The sequence below is a fragment of the Panthera uncia genome, assembly GCF_023721935.1.
Source record: "Panthera uncia isolate 11264 chromosome A3 unlocalized genomic scaffold, Puncia_PCG_1.0 HiC_scaffold_11, whole genome shotgun sequence".
NCBI lineage: Eukaryota > Metazoa > Chordata > Mammalia > Carnivora > Felidae > Panthera > Panthera uncia.
Genome location: NW_026057578.1, coordinates 43,688,968 through 43,704,819, shown reverse-complemented (window position 1 = coordinate 43,704,819; position 15,852 = coordinate 43,688,968). Strand labels below are relative to the sequence as shown.

Here is a 15,852-nt window from a genome sequence, read left to right as displayed (position 1 = left end):
GAGGAGAGAGAATGAAAGTGTTCTAAATACGCTGAATATCTTCTGATGAACGGGATTTAACTTGGTCTTCAACCTGGTGTTCACTGGGCTGATTTCGAACAGAGTCCCTTTCCTTTTCTCTGTGGACAGTTCTTTCATCTTCTCGCTTTTTGGGTCTCTGCTTGGAGCATTTCTGTACATGTGCAGAGAGGAAGGGTCATGGAGGGGTGTAGATGAAGATTTAGCACACTATGAGGACCCCACAAGAGAGTGTCATGGGAGCAGAAGGAAACTGAGGAGAGGAAGATGAGGGGCACAGAGAAAGGAAGAGCAGGATTTAAAAGAGGAAAAGAAGGGGCACCGGGGTGGCTCAGCTGGTTAAGCATCTGACTCTTGATTTCAGCTCAGGTCGTAATCTCACGGTTTGGGAGTTCAAGCCCTGTATCAGGCTCTGCTCTCTCTCTCTCCCTGCCCCTCCCATTCTTGCACTCTCTCTCTCTCTCTCTCTCAAAATAAATAAATATGCTTTAAAAAAGTGGAAAAGAAAACAGGCAAAGTCGAACCCAAATAGCACCATGAGTTGCCTCTAAAAGGAGCAGGGAGTGCTGGTCATTTGGGTTAAAGGCCAACTACGGGTCGGTACCCTGACATTTTAAGCAGGCTGTTGGAGCTTTTGGGCTAATACTGTTCATTGCTCAGAAGCATGCTGATGCCTGGTGTTCCCCCCTCCAGGGGCGGGGGTGCCAGGAGGGCTTCCCAGGACCTTGTTGAAGGAGGCTGGAGCAACACTGTTAGATGACCCACTCAGACATGCTCAGAATACAGGGCACGTACCTCACAGATCTTTTCCAAGGAGGGGACAAAGAAGTCATCACACACAATGGCCAGTGCGTAAAACATGTACATGGCCTGGAAGAGAGGAAAAAAGGGGTTAAAGTCAGAGTCAAAGCAGAGCCACGGGGTGAGGGTCTGGACACCCTCTACATCAATAACACTCTCTGACATCATGGACTCAACATCTTACTCAAAGTACAAAAACTGTAGTGCTTGGGAGGCCCTCCATGATATCACCGCTCCTCTCTGACCTCATCATCTACCACTCTCTTCCTTGTCCACCAAATGTACTATGGATGACTGCCTCAGGGCCTTTGCACCTGCTGTTCCCTCTGCCCCAAACATACTTCCCTCAGATGACCTTGGCTCATTCCATCATGTCCTTCAAGTCCCTGGTTCAATGTCAACCTAAGCAAGAGGCCTTGGACTCCCTTCCCTCCCATTTCTCTCTATTCACCTTATCCTGATTTTTCATGATATATTGTATGTTAAATTAATTTGTTTATTGTCTGTCTCCCTCACTAGAAGTCCACAAGGATATGAACTTTATCTGTCTTATTTGTCCCCAATACAGGGCACAGGGCCTGGCGCATAGCAGGTGCTCAAAAAATATATGTGCAATGAAGGAATAAACACATGAATACTTCTAACTGAGGTCATTCACTCTGCTGTTTCCTACAGGACAGGCTCCACAATCTTACTTCCTGTCAGCAAAAACCAGGGAACACCCTGGAATTCTAACCTCCTGGGCATAAATCACCCATCTAACCCCAAGTTTCCTCTCTAATTGATGAAATTTTATTTGGATTCCATCATTGGTTGACCACCTAGCATCCATCCTCCACTCCTTTCTAATGGGACCCCAATTTCATCCCAATATCCACCATAACCCATGGGAAGGTGACCCCACCCTTTCCTCTAGGAGTAGAAATGACTGGCCAATCAGTGTGCAGTATTTCCCACTGATGGCTACTGGTTCAGGAGTGGACATGTGACCTGGGCTGATCCAATGAAATTGTAGGAACGGTTTTATAGCCCTTGCCAGTGGCATCCATTTTTCACCCTCTGGTGCTGGTTATGGGCTGGGGGTCCTGGTTGCCCACTGGCAGCCATATTGAGGGAAATGGGACTTGAAAGGAAGTTGACCCTGAGTCAACTTCATGGAATTAACAAGTTGTTGAGCATGTGGTACTAAAGCATACCTGCCTCCAGATTTTGTAATAGAGCATTTCAGCCAGTTTGATTTGGGAGTCTTCCTGTTACTTGCAGCCCAAAGCATCAAATGGGTATAGCTGCTCATCTTTCAAGTTCCAGCATCCTCAGCGTGACATGCTTTCATGTTTTGATCTCTCAACATCTTTTCCTTTTGAGAATTGCTCCACTGCACAGACCTTCAGTCGCACATTCCCCATACCCGTCAGCACAGGGCACAGGCACATGAGCCAGGCTAGCCACCAGGACACCCCATTCTCTGTCATGCAGTAGTGGGTGAGCAAAAGGTCTGCAAGGGGGCCAATGAGGGACTGACAGAGAAGCTGGAAGAGGAGGGCTCTCTGCTTATGAGATACAAACACTGACCGAGTCCGGAGGCAGCTGCCATACAGAGGGAGCTTGCTGGAGAATGTAGTTCATACAGTAAGAAGCCCAACCAAGAGATGGGACAGACAGACTGACACACACACACAGACACACGCACAAAATGGTGTTCAATGACACCCCATGAACTCTGGACCCAGCTCACCCCTGAAATCGAAGTGGACTTTCCAATTTCATGAACTAATAACATGCCTTTTACACTTATGATGACTTGAACGGGATTTCTGTCACTTACAGCTGTCCTTCATGAAGCTTTTTGTAGCAGTCCAAGCATGAAATGATCTCTCTGGCCTCTGACTCTTGGCTGTGGCACCAATTTAGCCATCCCTCCCCCTCTTTATGAACTCATTTTTCCTTTTCACACATAGGTGTTTGGGCTCTCCAACCAGACTGTAAGATTCTAAAAAACATCTTAACACTTGATTCTGTGGAATTATCAGACGAGTGAATGAAAACATTCATTCCAAAGTGCTGCCTATAATAAATTATCAAAACCCAACACAATATACCACAGGAGATGGGTTATATAAACCATGGTTCATCAATCGATGAAATCCTGTTAAAAGAGATCATTTAAGCCCACAGTTAATGACAAGAAAAGGCATTTACTATACACTGCTAAATGAGAAATATTATAAAATAATGTGTACAATCTTTTCTGTTATTATCTATGCGTTAAGGCATACACACACACACATGCACACACTTGTGCAAGTATATTTGCATATAAGAGTTTGTAACACCACACATTAAAGTAGTTTTTCCCTCTGTTGGTATGACTCTGTTTTTATAATTCCTATCTATATTTTCTGATATGCCCACCTTGAATTTGTATTTCTTGTGTGAATTTTGCAGGTGGTGGAGATTTTAGAGCAAGGACTCTGTCTTATAGTTTTCTAATCTCCAAGGAGCCTGGGATGTCTGGCATGCAGAGACACCTTAAAAATAACTTTCATTGATTGGTCTATTCATAATCTGTACAAAATGATTTGTCTGTGGATTTGGGGGGAAGAAAATGTCAATTTTTACAAAATTAATGCTTTATTTACAGCTTGTGGATGAGTCAGGATATACACTCCCAAATTTCAGTGGACTCAAACCCTCTTTTGCTGTATGGCTTGGCTGATCCAATGATGCGCAGGCTTTATCATTATCTTTGAAAGGACAGCCAAATGTAGTAATTGGAATACAGAATTGTACATTTGTGAATTAACCAAGATCTAAATAAACTGTCTATAGCTGCCATACTCAACTCACTGAAATAGCCAAGTCCATAAACCATCTTTCTAAGACTATGTTCCAATATTACGTATCGATCCTGTCGTGAGGCTAGAAACTTCATCTAACATATTGCAAATCAACACTTGGAATGGGTTGGGAAATGAATAGATCTTCCAGGCTCTCTGTGATTTCAAGGGTGATGGCTACTGAAAGCCACATTAGTTCTCATGCACAAGGCAGTGTGAGGCCCCTGCCTCAATCAGGCACCCTGTGTGGCAAGGCACCTCTGGACATCTGGAGGGGTCTGCCAGGCGATGGGGCTCCTTTCCAGCCACAGAACACCTCCTGGCCTGCCACTTTGCTTACAAGAAATTCTGCTCTAATTCCTGCCATGTTACCCACTGGAAATCAGTTTCCCCCTGGAAAAGCAAACAAAATAGAGCAAGGTATTGGTGGGGGAAGGTTCTGTGCATGTAGCAGAGTAGGAAGGATAAGGAAATCAGTACCTTCTGCTCATTTTTGCTGTGAACCTAAAAATGCTCTAACAATGGGTCTTCTATTACTACTACTACTAAGTTTCAAAAACTAAACAGAACAAAGGAACAAAACAAATGTATGAAGTCAACTTTTAGATGCAGGAAGCCTACTGATATTGATGGTACTATCAGTACAACTGGCCTGAATGTTTTAGAGTGAGGCATTTTTGTATTAATTTGGCCATTCCTATATTTCCAAAGGATATAATACTATAATTGGGGATACTGACTAATAATAATATTATTAATTTTTGCCACTATATGTTGGGCCAGGAACTCCAGGCACGCTCACTCCAGATACTTTACAGGGATTGTCTCACATAATTTCTCTAACTCCTGTGGGAGGCAGGGTGTTACTGGCCCCAGGTCCCAGATACCTCTGAGAGTACAGTAGCGAATCCAAGGACACACGGCTAGCAAATGGCAGGCCTTGGATGTGACCCCAGGACTCTCTGAGCCTTCCTGCCGAGGCCAGTTTCTCTCCACACAGAGGGCGTTCCTGAACTGCTGTCCAATCGACACCTTCTATGTTCACTTGGCCTACTAATAAGTTCACTTCTCCAACCACACGAGAGAGAGGGACAGTTTCAGAATCCCAGCCAGCCACCTCTGGGGGTTGCCAGTCAGAGCCACTGATGTTCTTTGTTATTTATTTTTATTTTAGAAGTTCAATTCTGATTATATAAATATACCATTTACATAAATGTATCAATGTGATCAGCATGAACAGGAGTAACCCTAGTTACCTCTTTATTTTTAGTGGCTTCCCATTTTCCTCTATAAATAAATGGACCATCAACACTGCTACAGTGAACATCTTTACTCATATATCCCTTTGCATTTCTAGGACAGACTTCCAGATGTGGAATTGTTGGGTGACGTTCTTTTTCAGTATTATTTTTACAAGGTGCACTAAAAAATACAAGACAGACTTAACCCCTCAAAAATATTCAAGGTGATCCCTGGAATGGTGGATGTGTTGCGGCACACCCAGGAATCTGAGCCTCCGGCCTGGCTACAACAATCAGAACAAGCAAATGTGGGATGCTTTCCAGAAATGATGAGTGAGGGGTGTCTGCAGAGGAGAGGAGAGGAGGGGTCTGTTTCAGTTTCAACTCCAAGCTCACAACCACGGGGCCTTCACTTCCCTTGGAACTTATCAGGGCCCTCCCTGTGGGAATCTGTACGTTGGCACTGATTATGTGCTGCCTGGACCGTGAGCCACGTTTTAAGTCCATGTACCTGGCTGCTCTTCTTTTTCAGGGCAGCAACTATGCTCTTCCCACATTCATATCCACCCAGTCTCAGGGCGGGCTTGCACAGAATGAGGGAACTGGTTTATATGAAATGAATGAGTCCAAGCAGGAGGTACCCAGAGAGTAGCTGGTGTCCCCTTTAGAAAGAGAGGTAGCCTGGAGCCTTGGAGGAAGCCCAGGATGGAGTAAAGGACCTCGCGTCAAATCCCACACTTGACACTTCCAAGTTGTGGTGACCTTGAGTGACTCTCCTTACCTCACATAGCCTTCAACATGAGACCAATCACACCATCCGCTTGAGTTAACTTATGAGAGGGAGTACTGTGGGGGGTACACGGACACAGAGGAGCAAAGGGGCTTGGGCGTGACCAAGCACCTCATGTGACAACAATAATGCTGTGAGATTGTGCCCCAGCAGGCCTGCTGGAGGACAAGAGACATGCAGAGCAGGGTCAGGAGGACAAGGGGCATGTGGAGCAGAGCCAAGTCACCCTCGTCCTAGAAGAGGCTGCCAGATATCAGTTGACAAGCAGCTAACCCCAGACATGGGTCAACTGATCCCCAGTGTTCAGCTGAACCCAAAAGACCCAGAAGGTAAAGAAATGTGTACTGTTGTATGTCACCGAGGTTTTAATTGTTGTTTTTTAAGTAGGCTCCACACCCAATGTGGGGCTTGAACTCATGACCCTGAGATCAAAAATCGCATGCTCTACCAACTGAGCCAGCCAGGGGCCCATGTTGCTGAGGTTTTCGGGCCATTTGTTATACAGCGTCATTAGGGCAACAGGCAACAGATACAGCCAAGATGATACAAACAGCCATGGTGAAAACAACAATAATGAGAAGTAACTTCCAAGTTCTGAGTGACAATATGCGCAGCTTTTCTAGTCTCCTTGGAACTAGCCATGATCCTATGACACAGCTCGGACCAATGAGAAGAAGGCACGGATGCAACAAAGTGACCCTTTTTTTTTCTAGCTCTCAACTTGGATGTAGTGTCTGGGGCAGCAGCAGCCATCATATGACCATGAGACAACAAGCAAGAAGATACACAGCAGCACACACGGGATGGCAGAGCTCTGAGGATGCCATTCGCGGGCTGATCCTATGTCAGGAATCATCTTTCTCTGTGCCGCTTCTTGGGTGAGAAAATGAAAAATGAACCCCCATTTGCCTCTATGACCATTAGTCAGGTTTCCCCCACTGGTGGCCACAAGCCTCCCTATCTGATTATGGGAGGAGATATTCATTCTGCCAGGCGAGGCTAGCGAAGGGGGCCAGAGAAGTCTTCACAGAGGAAGTGGCCACTAAACTGGGATTCTGGAAGATAAATACCATCTCATCAGGTGGTTTCAAAGGCTGACTGGGACTAATAAAACCAGAGAAACGCTGGCCATAGTAAACTGTGAAGCACCTAAGGTAACAGGAAATCACCATGGCCTGTGGCTTAATGGAGGTGAACAGGCTCTAGCTGAAATGTCAATATACATAAGGGCTTCTGAATTGTGAGGGCAAATGTCTCTGAACAGTGCGACATTAACCCTGCTGCTTTATGTGGCATCTACAGTCAGCGGTTTTCACAGACAATTTCCTTTTACTACATCATCTGCTCTCACGTCGCTGTCTTTAATTTCAATGAAGGTGGTGCTGGACAATCAATTCCTAAGGAAGGTCTATAGAACTCTGGCCTTGGTGGAAATTGTTCTAAACCTCCCGGGGAATATGGTTTGAATATTAACCAAAAAAAGATTTTCTTTTCCCTTCTCTGTATTTTTCATAGTTCCAAGTGATAGTTTCTTCAAGTAAACTTGGAAAATACAACAACAACAATTGTATTTCTTTTAAAAATCCGCCCCCCCCCCCATCACAGCTTGAATGTAATGGCCCCATGATGTCTTGGTGGGACTGACGTACATGGCCACTTCTGGGTTCTGTCACCACCACAGTTGTAATTCTCCTGGAAATATTCACTCTCCCTAGTGACTAGAGAGGGAGACTCTGAGCTTCCAGCCAGACTAGGGTTCTGCATAAGAGGATTTGGGGGGGAGGGCATCAGGGAAGAGGAATGAAGCAGGTGACTATGTGCCCCCTGGTCTTATATTCTTTAGGCCTTATTAATTTAGAACACCCCATAGTGTCTTGAACATCAGGATCTGCCTCGATTTGTTCGAAGAGCATTGATTTACCCTTACACAAAGTGGTCAAGAAGTGCTAGGGCAATATCACGCCCTGGGCGCCCTCTCGCAATGGCTGATGGGAGCTGGTGTATCTGCACCCCAACTCCCCTGCCCCTGGAGTGGAGAAACCATTCTGTCTCCCTGGGCTCCCCAGGTGACTAAGCTTCAGGTGCCCACCCTGTTGCAAGCTTGATGACCCATCTTTTATTAGTGATCCTCCCTTCTCCGCCCCACTTCCTACTGCACTACTGATGTTTCTCTTTGCCCCTGGATAACAACTTGCATTCCAACCCTGGTCTCAGAGTCTGCTTCTGGCAGAGCCTGAATTAAACCAAGAATGAAGGGGGTTAAGGAAGATCATGAAAAGAATGAAATGCAGTTTGCAGTCAAGACAGGCCACTCATAGAAACAACTGTTTTCTAAAAATCCAGAGGGACTAGTGTAAAGGCGTGCAATTCAAAGACATCCATCTCAAATAAACACATTGCCAGCTACACAACTAGATAAGGGGCCAGGCTGCCCCACCCATGAAGTTCCGACTTTAGAAAGCTCTGGATGACCTACATGACTTACTGCATGAGGGACTCTGCTTCTCTCTTCCCACATCCTAATTCCCGCTCTTATGCTTTGAATTCACCAATAGAGAGTAGGCCTGTGAAACTCTAGGCATCCCATCCTCAACACCAACGAAGACAGGGCCCCAGGTGTGTGCTCCCTCACCATGCCCCTCACTGTGTGGCTCTGGTATACCATGGACCCTCCAGAACCTCTAAGGGATAAAATCTTAGTTTTCCAAAGTTCCCTGATGGTTGTTGCCATCCCTGAGGGATGTTTTACATTCATAATAAGACCCACAAGAGTCATAAGAGACTCTTAAATATGGAGAACAAACAGAGGATTACTGGAGGGGTTGTGGGAGGGGGGATGGGCTAAATGGGTAAGGGGCATTAAGGAATTTACTCCTGAAATCATTGTTGCACTAAATGCTAACTAACTAGGATGTAAATTAAAAAAATAATAAATTAAATAAAAATTAAGAAGAAAAAAGCCCCACAAGGGCCAGTTTGGTCACAACACTGGCTCCCGCTGGGGAAATGTCTGTGAGGGCTTCCCACAGGTATCTGGGGACCAGGTGCTGCCCCAGGCACTCCTAGAGGACAGAATCACTGTCTGTAGGTTGAGATCAACACAAAACAGGGACTCTATCTGAGTCCCACCCCCAGGGTCATTTTGTCAGTTGGCACCGTGAAGGTCTTTGAAACCACTGTCAACTGAAAAGGGTGAAGGTCTTTGAAACCACTGCCAACTGAAAAGGTTTCTCTTGCAGGAACTCAAATGCTAAAGGAAATGCGAATGTTAATGTACCTGCTCCATTAGCATACATCCTATAATTATGTTACTTGAATTTCATGATGGCCAAATAGCTGATCAGTGTTCTTGGAGGTCATCGCACTGGGGTGACTACTTTGGAGCTTTGGGAATGAGACATTTGCCATCTCAGGAGAAAGATTTCAGTGGGAAAAGAACCATTGTTTCCCTGTGTGTTCTTCTCTCTCTCTCTCTCTCCCCATCCCTGTTACCCCAGAAGCCTCTCCCATGGTATCCACTCTGAGAGACTGGTTCCTAGGTCCCTAAGGAAGTCACTTATTTCTTTTGGTTGTCAGTTTCTCAAAAAAGTGGGGGTAATAACTGCCATTTCCCCTCAATATTTGTTAAGGGAAAGTTCTGGGGGCAGGTGTATGCCCCGGTGGGGGCATATGCACACGTGGGCCTTAGAGGAATCTCACTGGGTACCAGACACACATTCTTCAATGACCTCACAATGGTACAAGATGGGACACTGGGTTTAATCCAGCATCACTGGTGGGAACCAAGTTCAGTAACTTGGGTCAGATTACACAGTTAGTAGGTGCCGGCGGCAGGATTTAAACCCAGGGACCTGCCTCCTGAGTCCACGCTCCTAACTACCACGTCACGTGGCATCTCAGGAAGAGAGAGGTCTCTTCATGTAAGGAACTTCCTGCCCTTTATATAAGGAACATTTACTCCTCTAACCTGTGCCAGGTCTCAAATCCCCTTCTATGGAGACCTCCTGTAAAACAGGGGTTCTTAAACTGCGGTGTCTGAACCTCTCACCCCCCCCCCCCCGCCCCCAGATAGTACTCAGAAGAACTCAGCAATTTGTTTATCTGGATGAGAACAAATCGCATCTTTGTTTTCACCAGTCTCTGAATGAAATTCAGCATTTCCTTCCACTAAGAATACAGGCAATAAGCCACAGCAGCACTGGCAAGACCTGGGAATATGGCCCTGGTGGAAATCACAGACTTTTCATATCACATCACCCGCATTGCAGAGACCACATACACGTTTGTGACTGCTTCAAAATAGTTATCAGACCTGATGCTAGATCCTGTATTTAATATATTAACAAAGAATCACTCAGGTTTCTAAATTGCTGTGTCCTTTAAAGTGTACCAGTATCATCTGGGAAATGCATACAAAATGAGGTTCCCCCAGTCCCACATCCAGAAGATCCTCTTAGCAGACCCCCGGGTTGGGGCTCAAGGACCTGCATTTCTAATCAGCACCTGAAACAGGTGGTCCAGGTGTCCCCTGGTCTGTTTCTATGGGCCCCTAGTTGGACGCCTTGAGAGTGAGTCCAGAATAGTGTCCAGAATAGTCTAGAATAGTGAGGAGGCTTGGTGCCTCTGTCAGGGTTTGAGCAGCAAACAGAAGGCCACTCAAAAGGGTTTAACCAGAGAGAACTCTTTTTTTAACTGCAGAGAGTCTGATGAAGGGCTTCCCTGTAGTAGTACAGGCAGGGCAAGGGAACCAACAGAGAACGTAATGCACCCAGAGCCTAGCAACTCGAGAAGCTGTTCGCTCGTGGTGGCCTGAAGGTACAAGAGGAGGGGACTGAGTTGCTGCAGCCTCATGAGTGGGGATGAGGCTCCTCACAGGGTGGAGGAAAGCAGCACTAGCCAGAGCCTGGAAAGCCAGGAGGGAGCAGGGAGGAAATGCCCGGACCTCTCTCCTGTCCCTCCCCAAAGGCATGGAATCTGGGAGATAAGGTCCTTAGAGGCTGGTCTTCTGGAGTTCAGAGTGGGGTAGAGAGAAGTACACAAAGAAAATGGGGGTGCAGACAGAGAGTGATCACCCAGGAAAAATGGGGAGGGATGGAAAGGAGAAAGGGGAGCAACAAAGGGAGAGGGCAGCCAGAGGAGAAGAAGGAAGTGAAAAGGGGACAAAAACAGTTCTCTTAAAGCCAACTGCACTTCATCCATGAAGACATCAGCCCTTTGTTACTCCCTTCCCCTGCTGGGGATTTAGGAAGGCTCACAATAAAAACATATACAATAAAATAATGGTACACACAAATAAGTAAAAGGCATCAGGACATAAGACAAATAAAAATGCAAGTAGGAAGTCATGATCAGGAAGAAAGAGAACACATATACAGTGCCATGAACTTTGTACCCCCCAGAGACACCCAGAATTGTAGGAGGACTGGAGGTCAGGCACATTCTAGCTGGCTAGGTCTGAACCCCCATGGGGGCTCCCTGACACACCCTTTTCTGGGGTCATAGGCTGAACTGTTCCCTCGGGCTTGGGGACCACTCCCATCTCTAAGTAAGCCTTTTTTTTCTTAACTAAGACAGAAGAGAGCAAACCTGATTGGGGGAGCAGAAGGGCCAAGTTCTCTGAAAGGGGATGGATCATTCTTTCTCCTTCTCTATCACTATAGATGTATAATACATATTACGTATATTTGATATTTAAAAATTTAATTTTAACTTTTTTATTGTGGTAAAATATATACAACACAATGTTTACCATTTTAACCATTTTCAAAGTGTATAGTTTAAAGCCATTAAGAATACATACACTCATGGGGTGCCTGGGTGGCTTAGTCGGTTGGCTCGGGTCATGATCTCATGGTTTGTGGGTTCGAGCCCCATGTCAGGCTCTGTGCTGACAGTGTAGAGCCTACCTGTATTCTCTCTCTCTCTCTCTCTCTCTCTCTCTCTCTCGATAAATAAACTTAAAAAAAGAATATTCACATTCAAATTCAGATTGTTGTACAACCATTACCACCATCCATTCAAGAACCTTTTTGTCTTCCCAAACTGAACTCTACCCGTTAAACAGTAACTCTTCATTTCCCACCCCCACCCCCACCCCCAGGTCCTGGAAACCACCATTCTATTTTCTGTCTCTATCAATTTGACTACCGTAGGTACCTCATCTAAGTGGACTAAGTATTTGTCCTTTTGTGACTGGCCTATTTCATTCAGCATACTGTACTCAAGGTTCATCCATGTTGTAGCAGGTGTCAGAATTTCTTTCCTTAAGGGGTGCCTGGGTGGCTCACTTGGTTGAGTGTCCAACTTTGGCTCAGATCATGATCTCATGGCTTATGAGTTGGAGACCCGCGTTGGGCTCTGCACTGACAGCTCAGAGCCTGAAGCCTGCTTCAGATTCTGTGTCTCCTCTCTCTCTGCCCCTCCCCTGCTTGTGTGCTCCCTCTCTCTCTCTCTCTAAAATAAATAAATATTAAAAAAAGAATTTCTTTCCTTAAAAGCTGAAGAATATTCCATTGTGTACATATGTATGTGTGTATGTATATCTATCATATTTTGTTTATCCATCAGTGGACATTTACGTTACTTCTACCTTTTGGCTATTGTGAGTGATGCTGCTACGAACACAGGTGTATAATTGTCTATTCAAGCCACAGCTTTCAGGTTTTTTGGGGTAAATACCCAGTAACGCAACTGCTGGATCATATGGTAATTCTCTGTTTAACTTTTTGAGGAACCTCCATATTGTTTTCCACAGCAGCTACACCATTTTACATTCCCACCAACACTGCACAAGGGATCCCATTTCTTTATATCCTCACCAGCACTTGTTATTTTCTGGGGTATTTTTTGTTTGTTCTATTTTGGTTTTTGACAGCAGCCATCTGAATGTGTGTGAGGTGGTATGCACAAGACACAGTTTTGGGTTTTGTTCGTATGTTCATTTCTGGCGAAAAAGTAAATAAAATCTCCCTGGAGCCCTGCAGTCAGGACAGGAGGCAAGTGTGAACGGAAGATGACAAATGTTTCCTTATTCCCTTGCAACCCTTTCCCCCAGCACACACACAAACTCCATAAAGCCCATTAGTTCTTTCCAAAGAAAGAGCCTCATTTGCACAATCATGAAGGATAATTTCCCTACGTCTATATGGACTTCCTTTCCAAATACTTCCTTTTCAAAGTCTTACCCAGAAGTCTTTGTTTAGCTTAGACAAGAACAGGCATGAAGTCAGGGCTGAGGGAAATGGCAGTGAAGGAAGGGGAAGATGCAGTGAGTGATGATGAGTTTGAGCATCTTGGTGTTGTCAGAGGCTGCTGCCTGGCACCATGGCCTCAACTGCCCACAGGGGTCCACAAGATGTAGGAATAAGTAGATGAGGTAGGGTCTGTGGCTTGCTGGACAGTGGAGTTCTATCTCAGGTGGACAGCCTGTGCTCTGCCTTGGCTAATGCTCCTTGAGGATATGTGCTCAGTGTGGCCAGAGATTCCGATTTTCTAAGAGTGAAACTACGAATCTGGACTTTAGGTAATAATCTCCTGGTTTTGAGTAATGGAAACTAATGTAGTCACTCTGGCCTCACTGCCTACTCTCTCCCTTGCTGATTCTGCTCCAGGCATACTGGCCTCCTAGCTCTTGCATAAATAAACCTAGGCGGCTCTGAGTCAAGGCCCTTGCATTGGCTGGCCATTCTCTCCTCAGACATTCACGTGACTCCTTCCCTCACTTCCTTCATTCTTTGCTCAGATATCACCCTCTTGGAACCCACCTTAACCCTACAACATGCCTCTCCAGCACCTCCCATCTTCACCCTCCAAACTCTGTTCCACTATTTCTTTTTCCATTGTATGGATTATCTTCTAGCATGCCAAACAATTTACTTATTATGTTTATTTTACTGCCTGCCTCCTTCCTTAGAATATAGGCTCCATGAAGATAGGGGTCTCTGCCTGTCTCATCCTCTGATGTATTCTAAGTGCCTAGAATAGGGCTGGCACATAGTACATGCTCAATTAGGTACTGAATGAATGAATGATTGAATTCAACAATTGTAAAGCACTGAGCTGACCAAATTCAACTGTCAATAGTGAGAATGGTGATCTCAGGTCAGGTCCAACTGTCCATTTCTTTGATCAGGAAAATAATGCCCTGGGCAGTTAAATAACTTTTCTGCAGTTGCCCCGCCATGATGGCCTGGCTTGTTCTGAAACTCCTGGCACTGGCCCAGTGGTCCAGGGTTCTTCCCACAGCATCATGCTCAAACTCAAGGTTCCCATCAGGGCTCAGATGAGGATGTATGACTCTTGTCCCTTAGGTCTTTCCTCATGTGGAAATCTAAGATAATAGGCACCATCTTTCCACCTTCTTTCCAGTTTCTTCCAGTAGACAGAAACTAACTACCTGGTGGCTGAATGAACCCATATGTGAACTTTAAGAGCCCCACACCAAGGTGCCCCCCCATACCTCCAGCCGAGAGTCTGTGCTGATGACAATACCAACAACATCCAGATGGCACACCAGGGCAGAGGTTTGGGACAGTTTTATTCACTTTTGTAGCCCCTCTCTTACATCAGTGCCTCACACTCTTTCTGAGATATTTCTTGGAGGAATGCATCAATGAATGAATGAGCTCTTTCTATGGGCCGACCCTAGGCTCAGTGTGTAAAATGCATTAGCTCATTTCACCCTCCCAATAACCCACATACAGAAGTTGGCCCTATAGTATTTCTATTTTATAGAAGAGGAAACTGGGGTCTGGAGGGAATAAGAAACACATCTTATTAGCAGAGACAGTAATCACTCAAATCTATTGCTGTGTGACATCAAAGCTCCTAATCTTCATCACATGGCCTCCACTCCCAGTGGACTCCAGGAAGTAAGGATGGAAAATTCCCTACCTGCCTGGTAGCCATTCTATCCATTTAAACATGAAACTTAGTATTAAAGAGCAATCTTCCCCCAGGTAGTATCAGCCAGTCCAAAGGAAAGGGTTCCTGGATATTGGCTGTGTTCACCAAAAGAAGACCCTCAGGGGAGAATTCATATACAATGGGAGACTGATAAGGTAGTAGAGGATCCATGGACAAGGAAGGAGAAGAAACCAAGGGAAGGTGTGATGCCAGATGACACCTACTCTCAGCCTCACCCTGCACAGAACTCTGGAATAGAGGCTGCCCCACAGACTTGGTCTTGCCTTAAAACAAAGGATCTGGGCATCCATACTACTGTACCAACCAGTCATTGTGGCTATTTGCCACCCCAGAGAATGCAACTTATCAGGCACTTGCTACTCAGCGCACCCTGGTGAAGTAGGCCTAGCAGCCCAAGATCTTAAAAAGTCACAGGGGTGAACCATGAGAAGCTCATGTGTGATCCATGAGACCCAAAGGCCACAAACTTATAAAGAGGACTCAGGTTGATCTGATGGGAGTACCACCACGTCTGCTAAATGTGTGAGCAAAGTATTTGGTATTAAAGCTAAACACAGAGCTATTCACTAGATTGTATCAGAGCTTAGAGCAAGGACACCTAACCTACATTTTAGACAGTGAGGAGAAGGTTATGGGAAGACTCTCTGGAGTTGACGATTACATCATGTCCGAAAAGCCAAGTAAAGAAGTCAGGAAACAAGTGGCTAGACAAGGGAACAGCATGAATAAAAGCATGGTGTCACAAATAAACACAGTTTGCTTTAAAAACGACAAATTATTCACTATTGCTGGAGTGTAGATTGTGGGTGAGAAAGCAGATGAAGAGGCTGTAGAAATGGGCAAAGGGCAGTTTGGGGAGGTTCTGGTACTCTGGGCTGATATTTGCATGCATAAATGCAGACTGTCTGCCTTAAACAGGAATCACTGTTGACTCCATTAGCTGAACACTATAATGATTAAAGTGGCTTTGATGATGGCGATGACAGTAATAACAGTGATTATGATGTGATCATGGCAGGGACAATAATAATTATGGTGATAATAGTGACTGTGATGATAATATTGATGGTCAGAGTGGTGGTGATGGTGGTGGTGATGGTGATGACGATATGGTGATGGTGTCTTGGAGAGGTAGTGATTTGATAATGTGATGATGATGACAGTGGTGGTACGGATAGTGACTGTGATACTGATGGTGATGGTAAGGACGATGATGGTGACAGTGGTGATGGTGGTGGTG

The 15,852-nt window shown here is 45.4% G+C and overlaps 1 protein-coding gene across 2 annotated transcripts in view; it reads right to left on the bottom strand.

The window, feature by feature from the left end:
• The window catches only part of SLC24A3 (solute carrier family 24 member 3), a 480,576-nt gene that overhangs the window by 137,096 nt on the left and 327,628 nt on the right, over window positions 1-15,852 (bottom strand). For both annotated transcript variants that reach the window (XM_049651202.1, XM_049651201.1), the window contains exon 4: window positions 814-888. In XM_049651202.1, coding sequence (XP_049507159.1) covers window positions 814-888 — 75 coding nt within the window. The remainder of the gene's footprint in view (window positions 1-813; window positions 889-15,852) is intronic.